General features: G+C 33.2%; 2 protein-coding genes and 1 pseudogene across 2 annotated transcripts; 1 reads left to right on the top strand and 2 right to left on the bottom strand.

Moving 5' to 3' along the window:
* On the bottom strand, nucleotides 459-1,416 carry LOC104784181 (annotated as a pseudogene).
* On the top strand, nucleotides 3,251-4,360 carry LOC104781881. The gene is made up of 2 exons (XM_019244320.1): nucleotides 3,251-3,383; nucleotides 3,875-4,360. Exon 2 carries the CDS (start codon nucleotides 3,889-3,891, stop codon nucleotides 4,168-4,170), a length of 282 nt encoding a protein of 93 aa, XP_019099865.1. The 5' UTR covers nucleotides 3,251-3,383; nucleotides 3,875-3,888; the 3' UTR covers nucleotides 4,171-4,360.
* LOC104781879 (berberine bridge enzyme-like 4) lies at nucleotides 6,010-7,866 on the bottom strand. The gene has a single exon (XM_010506665.2). It carries the CDS (start codon nucleotides 7,809-7,811, stop codon nucleotides 6,357-6,359), a length of 1,455 nt encoding a protein of 484 aa, XP_010504967.1. The 5' UTR covers nucleotides 7,812-7,866; the 3' UTR covers nucleotides 6,010-6,356.

The raw sequence follows: 14,743 nt of genomic DNA, 5'->3' as shown, positions 1-14,743 counted from the left end.
TTCCCTATAGGCTTCGCAGAGCTGCCATTTTAGGTTGAGGAGAGTTTTCGACGATGCTTGATCATCTCCATATGTCTCATCAATCTTTTCTTGAAGTTCCTTAATCATCTTTTCTGAGTTTGTTTGATTATTTTTCTTCCAAATGGAGATTGCTCTTTTACAATTTTGGATTTTTTTCAAGATGGAACAAACAAAGAAGATGAAAGATCTCGTCACTTTAAAGTAAAAATGTTTCAACTTGCGGACATACATTTGCTAACAAGAAAAAGGTCAGACAATAGCTTAGCTAATTCATAGACTAATACAAAGTTACAAACAAAGTATTAGTTCCCCAGTTAAGAGGAGATTAACCAGGATAATTAGCCACTACATCAACAGACAAAACACTAACTAAAAACAGAAATTAACCAGAACAGACACAAATTTAGGCATTGAGAACTTTAGGCTTGAAACTAAGACTACTTAGCCAGATCTCTAGACAGTAGCTTGTTGATCTCTCGATAAATCTTAGGGTTTCTCCGAATTGTTTCTTGAGTTGTTAGATCTTGAACCATTTCACACGGAACCAAACACACTTCCTCTGTTGAAAGCTTCTCCTGGATTGCTTGCGATTCAAGCAAAACCTGAGTTTCCGATTGCACATTGGAGCTACCCTGCGTCAGCAAATTAACCCAGCTCGTGAGAAAACACTTCTAACGTAGTTTCAATTGGATTATAAGGTTGTTTTTTGGGGGTTGGTCATTACCTTCTTTGTGGTCTGCATCAGTTGTAGAATCCCAACTTGACTCTGCAAGAACTTGACGTACTTGGCGGCGGACTGGAACATCTCGGCCGTATTTTGTTTCTGGCCACCAGGTATGAGTTTTCCGAGCTCGTGAGTCTTGTCAGCAATTCTTCTTCTCCTCTCTCTAGCCGCGATGCTCTGAGATGAAAGCGTCGGTTTCTTGGTGTCGTCTCCTCGGCCTACCGTGAACTCTAAGGAAAGTCTGGAACTAACTCCGGGAAAGAAGAAGCTTCTGGAACGAAATCAAGGTCGCCGAAAGGGTCGAAGAAACTCGAATTATGGCTCTGGAAATGATTGTGATTGTTACAATGGTAGCTCGAGTTAACAAGTTTCTGGCGTTTTGGCGTGGGAAGGAAGGAATCAAGGTCGTGTGTTTCGTTGAAGATTTCGGTTTTAGGGTTAGGGAGAGAGATTTCTTGGGGAGAAAGAAACTGGTCGCAGAAAGGGTCAAAGTAGGTCTGTGAAGGAGCTTCTTCTTGGAACAATGGCTGATGGAACTGTAGTTGCGGTTGAGATTCGAGGAAGAAACTGTCAGATTCAGGGATAATCATATCCATATCGGGAAGAAAGCAATCCTGGAGCTGGACAGGTGGATCGTAGTTAAAGAAGTGGCTTAAGCAATCCATGGACATTGAGGAGATGAAACCTGTAAATTAAGAGGTAAAGAAGAAGGTTAAGCATCCGGAGGAGTTACGAAGTATTAAAATGCATTATTATTAAGCTTTAACTACTAGTAATGAGCTAATACATTAAGAAAAAATTAACAAATTGTAAAGACAGGAGAGGATAAATGAGAGAATCAAATACCTTGAGATAGATTTTAGACGATACTACTGTCGTCGTGTCTTATTTGTTCAAGTAGACTTCAACGTTGTAAGTTTGGATCACTCGTTAACTGTCTAACACGCATATATACGAGAGAGAAAGAGACGGAGCGAGGGAGATTAGGGTTTTAGCGAAGATAAAGAGGAGTTACTGTGGGTTTTACATTTTTTATTATTTGTAACTACCTCCTAATTATCAGGCCATAATTTTTTTTTTACTGTTTTTTAATCACATCTAGGTTTAATAATCACTCGTTGCCAACATAACTGATTTGAGGTTATTTATTTATTGGGAAGTGTATTATGGTAAAAAAAAAAAAGTGTCAAAATGAGCTGAATGAAAAGTTAGAATTAAGAAAGATCAGTTTATATGGTTTATAAAAAAACAAAATCTATTCGTAATATTATTTGCGATCCTGAGCTTATCGATATATGAAACTTGAGCTGCTAATTGATTTATATTTGGGACAGATTTTTGTTTTTAACATATATATAATCATAATATTTTTTTTGGATTTGGTACCAAATTTAAGAGTAACGGTCACCTAAAAGTTATTTGGCGGCTATTTATAATTAATACGTATCAGTTAATTAGAGAAATAATAATTGAATAATTACACCCATATTTATTTACTCAGCTTGCCGTTACTCTTTCAGTCAATAACTGCATCCTCTCGATATTTTATTTAGTCTGGGCCTAAACAAGGCCATACATTTTCTAACCTCATCGCCTCTCGTTTTTTTTCTTAAACCTTCATTTAGAAATACTAGTAATTAGTAATTAGTAATTAGTTAATTACTAGTATTTCTTTCTTTTTTTTTTTATCTGGTGGACTTGGTAAAAGACGGCGAGTTTGGCGGGGTGAAGCTGGTTTAGTGGTTCCACGTGCCTCACTCTTTGACTTTACCGCCAAGTTTACTAACCCAGCTAAGTAAAACTGAGGTAATTGGGCCGTTAGAAAATAGAGCCCCTTAACTAATCGTTTTTAAGCCCATTTGTGTTATTTGAAGTAGTTCCTTCTTATACTACTCTTGGTCTTGGGTTTCAAGCAATCATCTCTCGAAATTTCCGTACGTTTTAATCCAGTTTCAATTCCAATTTTGGGCTCTATTATCCTAATAATTGTTAATGTTTAAATACATTGGTTTATTTTCTTGTGCTTGATCAGTTTGATGTTGCGTGGATTATGAAGTAGGGTTTGGCTTTATGTAATTAGATGATATACGTTGCTGTGATTTCTAGTAAAATTCTTCTTCGTGATATCCTCTATATATTATTTATTGACAAAGTAGTCAAGTATTAATCGTAAACAAGATCAATGTGTAAACAAGTAACAGATTAATTATCTTTTAATTTTAATTTTATCCGGTGGACTTGGTAAAAGACGGCGACTTAGGCGGGTAAAGCTGGTTTAGTGGTTCCAACTTCCATCCAAGTGCCCTCATTCTTTAACTTTGCCTCCAAGTTTACTAACCCACCTAAGTAAAATGAGCTGCAATATCACATAAAATTGGCCGTTTAAATGGTATATAAAGCCCATTAATCAATTTCTTTGAAGCCCATTTCGGAAGGATTTTGGGCTTTAATAACTTAATTAATATTTAAATAAAAATATACATTGGTGGGATGAGGACGATAATCTTAAAGAAACTGCTCAACGCTTTAACTTTCTTGGTGAAGGGATCATTAACTTTTTCTTTTTGTGTGTACTGTGTCTGTGTACTCTTTCTCGCTGCTTCGCTCAAAGATCTGTTCGTCTCTGCCCTCTCCCTTGGTATGATTTCTAATTGACAGAGTTTTAGTTTGATCCACTGAAGGTTTCGTCAGTCTTATGTTCTCTCTAGATTGTTTCTTTCTTTAGTTTCTCTGGTTAGAAAGACTTAGTTATTATAATTATTTTTTTGGATTTATAGATGTTATGGTTAAACATATCAGCTGGATTATTCGTTGCCAACTTATGAATAGGTTGATCTAGTGTTTGAATTTGTGTGCTCTGTCTCATGATCTTGATATGATATAGCCTAGCTAGGTACTTAAAGTCTGAGATTCAAGTTACTGTCACTGGACTTATTCGTCGATCAATCAGTATTTTTTTTTACTCACATTTAACGTCTTTTAACTTGATATGATTGTAATGGGTGGATGGGCTCATGTCAGTTGTATATTAGATTGTATAAATTTTCTTCTTCCTATCCTAATCCTATGTGAGATCTTTTTCATTGGTGCTCTGTAAACTAATATCATTCGTTTCTGATAACCCTACAGATTTTGTAACACACATGGCAACTACATCTAAGGCGATGACTGATGTAAGCAATCAAAACAATCGATACCAACCATCGATTGAAGAGAAAATGGCCATTGTTGTTAAGCGAGTGGGGGAAGTTCCGAGGATGGTTCGTAAGAGCCCCCTTTACTGGGAATCTATAGAACACCTAGCAAAAGACGAGGTTTCACGAGGCATATTCTATGCCCTGCCACCTGAATGTAAGCTGCATTATCTTAAACGAAAGACAAAGGCCTCTAATGAGCAAGAAACGGAACCCACCTATTATTCCTAATCGCGTTCCTATGATTGGTGAAGTTATGTTTTTATGTTGATGAATCATGATGGTTTATTTCGTTGTGCTTGAGTCTGATATCGCTGTGGAATCTGTTTCATGTTCATTGTGTTTATTTTGTTGTGTTTGAACTTGATGTGGTGTGTGACACTTTATGCAATATGATATGTTAGTGTGATTTCCATATGTTTCTAATAATGAATCACGATTCAAGAACTATGAGAAAGATAGAACAGTAAAATTAACAACAGAGCCCAAAAAAAAAATTATTGAAAAAGGTTCATCACATCCATCCATCCGCTCAAATAATGCCTTGTTGAACAACCAACATCTGAAGTAATTTAACTCCATCGGTGTAGAAAACAGAAATATCATTGTCAAAATATTGCAAGTTGGAATATAATTTTTTTGTTTTAATATCAATTAAGCATTATTTTTTTTTATCTCAAGTCTCAACAGCAACTATATCATTAACCAAAGTTCATACAAGATTTGCATCCACATTGGATTTTAACCGATTTGACAAAGTTTAATACAGCTTACGATCATAATGCTGAAAAGAAAGAGATTCCTTAGAAACTTAACCTCATCGAAATCGTGAAGAAGCGGCTGAGTATCCTGCAGAATTGGATCAATTTGAGGCTTTCTTTCTTCACCATGCATCAAGAATATAAGCTCCTGGGAGTTATAATCAAAGATGACTGTCTTATTGGAATCTTGACACATTAATGCTTCAATTAAGCATGTAAAATTGTATTGAACTAATGTAACTAACCATATCCAAAGTCGCGGACCAGCTTGGGCCAGTCGAATAGTCGATATCATAGTTAAAAAACTGTTAAATGAAATATCTAGGCGACTAGGCCCCATAACAATAATTGGAAACAACTCGACCATGTTCTGTTGAAGCTTTCAATAGGTGAATCCTATCACGTGTTCATCTGTAACCCCCGCGCCATGATTTCTGAGAAACATATTTTGCAATGGACCCATGACTTTTGTTCATATAGGTACATAAATACTAGGTTTACTCTAGAAAAAGTCACATCTACACATGACACATCCAAACAAAAACTAATAGGCTTGCTTCTTTTTTAGATAACTAAAGAGCATCTCCAATTAAAATTTTAACAGAATATTACAACTAACAAGATAGCTAAACAATAACAAGAAGTAAAAAAAATTATAATCAAAATGTACTATAGAGAGTGAAAAAACAACCCATAAATCAAAACTCTCTTATCTTGTCTTATCTTTTAATTGGTTTATTTTAGTTTTTAAAAAGAAAATTATTATCAATTTACCTTTTTATTGTATTATCAATTTTAATGACTAAGAAAAGATGTTCTAATACAAGTGGTAAAATTAACCCCAAAAATGTGATGGTATAAAATAAGTACTTAGTTATTTAAGTACTTAGTTTTTACTTTTTACTATATGATATTATAAACTCTAAAACTAGAGTGATTTTAGAGATTGAATTAGCCATTTATTTTGTTCAAAAAAAAAAAAAAATAATTAGCCATTTATCAACACAATAATGTAAACCGTACCCAAAAAAAATACAAACCGTACATGTTATTTTTAGTTCTGAGTTTTTGGCAATAGGCAAACCAACTTTGAAAAAACATATGCCGGAAATGCCTATACCCTTTCTAGTTTCTTCGAAATATATCCCAAATGTATAAATTTAATTACATCAATCAGTTTTTTAACAATGTGCATTGTGTTGTCGTTTTCGTCCATGGTCCGCGGATACTATTTCAGACTCATCATCACAATAAAGCTTCGCATGGTACAATAGGAGAAAATTATTTCCATTTATTATAGATTTCACTGTACTAAACTAAACCATTATTTAACACAAAATTATCAACAGCCCATGCCACAAACAACAAAAGGACACACCCTTAGCTATATATAGATTCATCGGATCCCATATTTCAACTTTTAACAACTTAATACTCACTCCCCCAACAGACAATACAATCAAAGACTCACCAAACACCAAACTAAGCAAGAACCGGAATCCCTTGCTGAGACCGGAAAAAATTAGTCCGGTCGAACCGGGCTTTAATCTTAACCAATCTCAAATAATTCCCTCTAAAGTAACTATCCCCATAAACCTTAGCTCCTTCATACGTAGCATTATACCCCGGCGTTGTAATTCCAATATCAACGTCTCTCTAGTTAAAGAAAGCTTCTCTCGGATTCTTCGAAACATACGGAGCCATAACTTCTTTAAAACTTCTCGCAATCGCCAAGAACTTCTCTTCTAGCTCATCTCCAGGTTTATACCAATTCATGAAATGCTCAATCATGAAAACGTTACCACCTCTATGCACAAACGCCGTCGCATCAGACGCTATCTCACCCATTCTCCCTCCCCATGGGTTCCATTGCATCCAAACTCTTCGTGGAAGTGGTGAATGATCGATCATCGTCTGAAAAATCTTCGCAAGACCCTGTTTTGAGATTGGAGTTTGAACAAAATCTGAAGTACGTTTCCAGTAGTACTCGTTTGTTGATACTCTCTTCAGCATAAGCTCGATCGATGCCTTTTCTGGGTAATTAGCCCAGAAAACGCTCGATTCGATCCATTTTTTAACCATGCAGTCCGATCTTGTTAAATGTAGTTCCGGAAAACTCTGTTTCGTTATGTTTAAGAGTCTCTCCGGTAAACCAAGAAACATTCCGATGAATGAGACTTTAATAGTCTTACCTTTTGAGATTTTCCGGTTTATCGGTTTAATCTCTAACCGGATAAATAAATCTCGGTCGATAACCGGAGCTACTTGTTGCCATTTATAAACCAAATCAACGGCACCTTCTTTCACCGTTCTTTCCAGTTTAAAAACGGTGACCTTCTCCGGAACCCTAACGAGTTTTAACTTCCATGCCAAGATAACGCCGTAGCTTCCGCCTCCTCCGCCGCGAATGGCCCAAAACACGTCTTCTCCCATTGCACGTCGGTTACGGTAGACTTTACCGTTGGCGTCCATGATTTGAGCGTCGATGATATGGTCGATCGATAAACCGTATTTTCTCATTAGGTTACCGAATCCTCCGCCGCTGAAATGTCCTCCGGCGCCGACTTTGGGACAGACTCCGGCGGGAAAAGCGTGGACTTTGCTTTTACTTGCAATGTTGTAGTAAAGCTCGCCTAGCGAGGCTCCGGCTTGGATCCAAACGGTTTCGTCTTTCATGTTGATATCGATTTTGTTGAAGTTGAACATGTCTAAGATCACGAATGGTACCGGAGAGGTGTATGAGAAGCCTTCGTAGTCGTGGCCACCGCTACGGATCCTTAGCTCGAGGTTTAGGAGTTTGCAGCAGGAGATCGTTGCTCTTATGTGGGTTTCGGTTACGGCGGCTACGATGGCTTCTGGCTTTCTCGTGGAAGGAGAAGCGAACCGGAGGTTTCTGACGCCGTTCATTAGGTTTGTTGAGAAAGAAGAGTTTGTGGGAGTCACGGCGGTTCTTGAGTTGGGACTGCCGTGGTCGGACGGCTGAGTGTCGAGACATCGGAGGAAATGCTCCGGGAGAGAAAGTGACGGTGGTGATGAGTTGACTCGTTGACTTGTGATTAGATAGATAATAAAAATAAGAAACGGTGGTCGTGACCAGAACTGCATTGGCATTTTGTTGTTGGTGACTGATTGGTTTTAGAACAATGAATGAGTGTTGTGTGTTGTGTGTGTATTTAATTAACTATTTATAGAGCATCCCCATTGAGAGGTTCGTAATGACTTTCTTAAGATAAAAATAATACAAAATCATGAAAAGAGAAAAGAGGAGAACATTTGAGATTTTCTTTAGATCGATCATACCCACATGCCATTTCTTTTAAAATAATTGGTTTAGTTTTACTTATCATTCAATAATTAATTTGACAATATAATTACATTAAATATATAATTATGATATTAATAAGGGTATTATATAGTCCTTAGCGTATTGTATTTTTATCTTACAGGGAATATTCCGGCGTTGTATGGTAGATATATATTATGATAATTTTTAATTCAGTTTGAAGATATATTATAGGAGTAGCTAGTTTTCTTATTTGAATTGTAGTTTGTTTTCATCCGCTTGTATTTTGTAAAGTATTATGAGTAAAAGTATGCATATTGGATATAAGTTCCGTAGAAGATATTGGTTACTTTGACATATAAAAAAGGAACAGTAGAAGTTACTTTTAGATTTGTCGACGATAGGATAGGAATGCCATGATTCCACGACCTCACCCAATGATCAACTGTGGTATGAACTGATTAATGTTTTATAGTGAATTTTAATTTGTCAAGCAGCTCTCGCAGCTCAGTTGGTTAGAGCACCCGTTTAGTAAGCTGGAGGTCGTTGAGTTCAACTCTCAACGAGAACATGCTAATTGTGATGTGTTTTGACTAAAATGGTAATGTATCTCCTTCCGGCTACAAACCTTTTATTTCGAAAATTTCGTTTATTCCAAATAGAAATCCTTGTGAGTTTTTTTCTAGTAATTAGTTGTATTATTAATTAGAGCTTTCATTCATTTTATATCTTGCCATTTTGTACGGCGCGATCTGGTGGCACCTAGAAAGCCCATCTTCCCGGTATTATGTCCCTAAATATCAAAGCATGCAACCTTTCTCGGACGACCAAATCGACGACGAGACTAACATAGCTTGAGCCTTGAGGTAATAACGCAACACGAATCTAAGAGCGGTGATGGGAGCCCGACTTCCAATTTACTAGGATTATAAAGAGTCTACCTGCGTATATGGATTTAGTATGTTTTCAAATGATTTTGACGCAGAAGATGTGAGCGGATTAAAAGAAGGGTATCTTCTGGTTACAAAAGAAATAATTAGAACTGATATATGAGATGCTTCAATTAAAAAGGACTTTCAATTGAATTACCTACAAGAGCATATAGTACAATGGATAAAAGGAACGATTAAGAAAACAAAACTTAAGAGGAGAACGATCAAATCAAACTACAACTATAATCTTTGTGTTCTGTCGGTTCGGTTTACATGCTTTACCAGTTGAAATCAACAACAATAAGTGGTTGTTCCTTTCGCCAATTTCAACTGGCTGTTCCTTTCCCAATTTATACTAGTTGTTTTCTCTTCTGATTCCTTTTATAATGGTAGTTCATAATTGCATAGATTTGTTTTGTCCTAATCGCGTGAATTTTATTATTATTGTTGTTTGACCAGAAGGCCAGTTCAATTCCAAAATTAGTGTGGTACATGGGGAGAGTGATCGGTCCAACTTAGTACACGTACGTCGTCTTTGCATCGCATGTGTTGCTGTTACTTACTTAAATACGTAATTACTACGAATATGCGATTGAAACTAAGATATGAAACACGAATGACAAAATATAAAGAGATATTCTCGTTGAAAATGTCAAATAGGAGGTGTTTAACTTGGGAATGACTATATTAGTGTTTCAATCCTTATACAACAGATACGAAAAAGCCAAACTAAATGTGGGTCGGTGATGTCATGTGCCAAGGTAGTGATCATGGACGTATTGTATACAATACATTTGTCTTGTAGAGAATATTAAGAACCACACACAAATCAGTACTTTCCCTAATTACCTTTATTGAAAAAAAACTGTAAACAATCGATGCACGTTTATTTAAACTAGATTAAGACCCGTGTTAGAGCATCTGTTGAAATTCATTTTATTTATAGTATAAGTTTTATATAAAATATAATTTATGTGATTGTTTTTAAAAATCTTTTTGGATAAAACATTATGCAATAAAATCATATGCAAAATATGATGACTTGAAAAAAGATACATATTTTGTAAGTGTTATATTGTTAATGATTCTAGATAAGAATTCTTGCTATAACACTGGTTAAATTTTATTTTAGACAAAATTCTGTATAATTTATATTTTAAATTAAAATTTAATATGTTGTATTAGTTTATGTATGTGAAGTTATTTCAACAATGTATATTGTACATCATGACTTGAATGTCATTATAATACATAATTTTGTAAATTTGGTTTTTAAAAAGCAAGTTATTATATTATGAGTAATTTAATATATTGTTATACCTTTTGTTTTAATATTCTTGGTTTCTTGAAATTCTTTCATATTATAGTGACATTTATTGACATTGCTAAAATAAATCAATTTAGAGTGTTAATATTTTCTAACTTTTACATCAAGTTTTAATATTTTAAAAATATTTCAAAATAAATTATTTCAAGTTTACTATATTATATAAAATTCAACAAAAAAAATATGAAATTGAATTTAAATATTCAAATTTTGAGTCGTTACTCAGTAAATTTTTTAGTTCAATAGATATTATTCTTAAAGAATAATATTAGTAAAGTTTGAACATTTTATAGATTGAAGATTGAACAATTTATATTTGTTTTTAAAAATTCAATTTATGGTATATACGAAAATAAAATTATATTTTTAATTATAATAAATAATATGATAATTTCTTTATTTCACAAAATATACTCATATATAAAAATGAGAGGTGAAGTGTAATGATAATTTACAAAGTAATATGTTAAGTTAGATTTCAAAAGATTTCATTTGATGAATAATTTAATAAAAGAAACTAGATTTTAACCTGCGGTACACCGCGGGACAATTTTTAAAAAAATAATAACATTTTAATTTTTGTTTTTTTATATTTAGTTTGTTCTTTTAATTAAATAATAATTTTGTTTGGATTGTCAATTATTAGAACAATAATAGGGGAAATAAATACATAAATATGTAATTTATAAGCTATTGTCGGATTAAGTCACAATTTTACCAATAATTTAATTGTTTTACAAAATTTTAGTTAAATTACCCTGATTTAACCCGTGTTTCAAAACCAAATTAATAATATTTTATATTTATACTAATGTTAATTCAAACCGTCATGTTAATAACATGTCCCGCTATATAATAACAAACCGTCATATTAGTGGTTTAACTCGTGTTTCAAAACCGTCATATTAGTGGTTTAACCCGTGTTTCAAAACCGTCATATTAGTGATTTTGGTTGTGTGTTGTGTTTTGTTTGTGAAATTGATATTTATACATGGAAAATGCTTGATGAGCAAGGAGTTTACGATCCGTAGCAATAAAAGAGAGATTTTAGTGTTTTCCTATTTGAGTTGATAACATTATCGCATAATAATATTCAGTTTCTTAACACGGTATATATTATATTAAATTTTTTTCTTGATGCTAAAGTTAAATATACCCGATTATTGAGTTTCTAAAGTTGGGTTATCGTTTTTATGAACTTTATTAACGTTATAATAATTATTACGATTGTAATCATTTGTTACTCAAACTCGGCTGTGTCATTTAAATTTAAGAGATCATACAGTATCTAAAGATCTACTTAAAATAGGTTTGGAAATTTTTATGAGATTAAAAATTTAATGCGTAGAGTTGTTTTTGGAAAAATCGAAATATATAGATGTTGTCAAGCTATTTATGGCGATAAATGTATCAAATTAGTTCGATTTAAATAGTTATATTAAATGAGTTTCCATGAATTGTTATTTTAGGAAAATAGTTAGGGGTTAATGTTGTAAATACAACAAATTAAATAACCAAAACTTCAAGGGCATAACACAAAATGTATCTCAAAAATAATAATATAGATTAATATGGTAAGTTAGATAATATCAAATGATTATTTAGAATATTCTCTTTAAAATTTTCGGAATAACGTGCTCTAGTAATTAAATCTTCCGAAAATAAATTAAGGTTGCATCCACTATTTAACTTGTAACCAATTAATTTATCAATTAATCTATAACCTTATTTGTAACCAACTTATTAAAATTATATAGTATACGAAACAATGTTGTATATTTCTGTTTTATCATAAAGGGGATGATATATCATATATTTGGTTCTAAGACAACTTCTTATATATAGAGTCTGATACTGAAGTTTTCTAATAAAAGGTTGAAATCTCTTACACTCAATGATTTTGACACATGTATTTTCCAAATAACGTAAAGCATGTGCACTAAAACTATCTTTATTTAACTTAATAGTTTTATATTGGTTCTCACGTAATCACCTAAAATAGTATCTTTTTTCTTATTTGAATTTTCATGGATACAGTACAGTTTCTCTATATGCAACTCTAGTTTCCGGTTACAGTTTCAACATCTTTCACGAAACCCCTGTTTCACCACTTAATTTACGTAAAAGTACTATATAAATCCAGACATGTTTGTTTTCTTTTTCTTTTTGGGTTTTAATATTAAGAAATCCACACAAGTTATGGCAATAAACCATCTATTTCTAAACAGAACCGAGATCCAGCTAGGTTAACAGATAAGTCTCCCATTTTGCTCACGTTTTCCTTCTAGTTACCTCAACAACCATCTTTTTAAGAATGATTTCTCTTCATTACTTTATGAGTGACACAAATCAATAATCATCTTTAAATGTAGATCAATTTATTGAATGGGATAGAGACGCCTTAGATGAATGCTCGGATATGGGACAATCGAGGAGCCCATTATGAGTCTTTTGCATCTTTCTTTAAAGTTTAAAGTATAGTGAGATGGACATTAACGTTTAAAGTAATGAACAAACCCAAGGGCCCAAGGCTGTCAAGGGGACCCCAAATAAAGAACTAGGTCCAATTAATACATCATCATCACTCTTGTTATCTAAAATTAATTAACTACCACTTAAAAACCAAGCTTCAAATGTTTTGACGAGTTGACGATGGTTATAGGAAAGGCCAGTGTTATAAAAGCCCATTGGTTTCGTTAGTTTTGTAGATTTTAAATATTAACCCTTATTTATAAACTGTGAAAGCGAACTACTTAATTTTTCTTATCCAAATGATTTTCTAGATTAACTAAATGGAGAATGTTATTTACAATGTTTTACGTTGTAAGTTTGTAACAAAACATAAATCTACACTTACAATATATGAAAGTGTCCACCTTAGCATAATAGATACATTATTGGTATAGATTTGCTACATATCATCTCTTTATTCTCTACAAAAAAAAAAAAGAAAGAAAAAGAAATCAGGTTACCAATCACTTACTTTATTCCGTTCCTCGGCTTAACACTCTTGGCAAAGGACCCAGGACACTTCGGCTACTTATGTAGCTTATATAAAAGAGTGGTAGGCCTCTCACTCGGTGTCCACAAATCTATAAGTTATAGATTCACAATGTTAATAAAACAACCAACTAAAAGTTAATTACACTTCAAAGATCAGTTTTGAATTGGTAACTCTTTTTATGATGTAAATATATGTGGAATTTATTTAATTTTTTTTCCCAACATATCAATTAAATATCATCGATTCTAATATCATTACTTAGAATATTCATTCACCCTTGAAATCAACAAAAAAGATAGAAACTCACAAAATGTTCAAAACGAAGATATTTGGTGATGGAAAATTAAGTAAAGCAAAGGTAATGTATGATGTATGAGGTCGCTAGATTGGGTGGCCTTGACAGAATAGTCGGATTTACATTTGTTATGTGAAAACGACATTTATAAGCTTTTGTTACCAGTTTTGTTACATTTATAAGCTTTTGTGTCAGTCAAAACACAATTCTTTCAAATGTAAAAGTTTTGTTACACAGAACTTTTAAAAACTCTTGTGTTTTGAAAGTTTGAACTATTTGAATTATTTGCTAAAGAGTAAAGATCATCAGATGAAAAGTTTAGGTGTTACAGATTATATGACCTAGAATATGTACCTTGGCAAAAAAAAAAGGATAAAAACAAGGAAACATTAAAACAACACATTCTCGATGAAAGGACGATTATGGAACCACTAGTGCAGCCAAAAGGCCATGATATTTCTGAATTAACCAAAGTGGGATGTACGACTCATTTTTTCCACTCAAGTGCGAATAATTAACGGGGGCGGTCTCAAGATGATCCCTGTCTGGTATCTTTTAAATTTCATCAAAAATATTAAGGCAAAGCATGCAGTAAGGAACTAAAAATGTAATACGAAATATATAAGTGAGTCTGTGGTTAGCATTGGGAGTTTGGGACTTTTTATCTGTTGTTATACAAAATCTTATAAAAGAAGACGACGAGTGCAATCGGACGGACAACCTTGTTTGGTGAAAAGTGCAGTAAATTAATGTTTTTGACTTTGACCTGGTACTGGTACTGAAAAGAGTTCGTGTCTTTAATTGATTTTTCAGTTTCATTTTACACTAGAGTCAAAATAGCATTGAATATTAAAAAATAAAAAATAAGAAGAAAACAAAGGTGGTAGCAATAATACAAAAAAAAAACAAAGTGCAGTTATGTGTGTTACACATACAGTGTGTATGTGGTGTGCGTGCGTTATATGAGAGATACTTCAAATTAAGACTTTGAAGCAAGTATGAGACTTTGAGACACAAACGTTAGACAACATCAATTTGTTGCTTTTAAGCTACATAGCTCAGAATACCATCAATCACACCCTTAGCTTTTCACAATAATTCTGTCACCAAAACTAAAGAAGTAGTATCTCACATCGAAACCTAAATTAATCCAAAATACTATTTGCTGGTACTAATTCTAGAAAAAAAAAAAAAAAAAAAAA

Source organism: Camelina sativa, chromosome 4, assembly GCF_000633955.1.
Source record: "Camelina sativa cultivar DH55 chromosome 4, Cs, whole genome shotgun sequence".
NCBI classification, from domain to species: Eukaryota; Viridiplantae; Streptophyta; class Magnoliopsida; order Brassicales; family Brassicaceae; genus Camelina; species Camelina sativa.
Note: the sequence above shows the minus strand (reverse complement) of the source record. Positions and strands in the feature narration are given on the sequence as shown.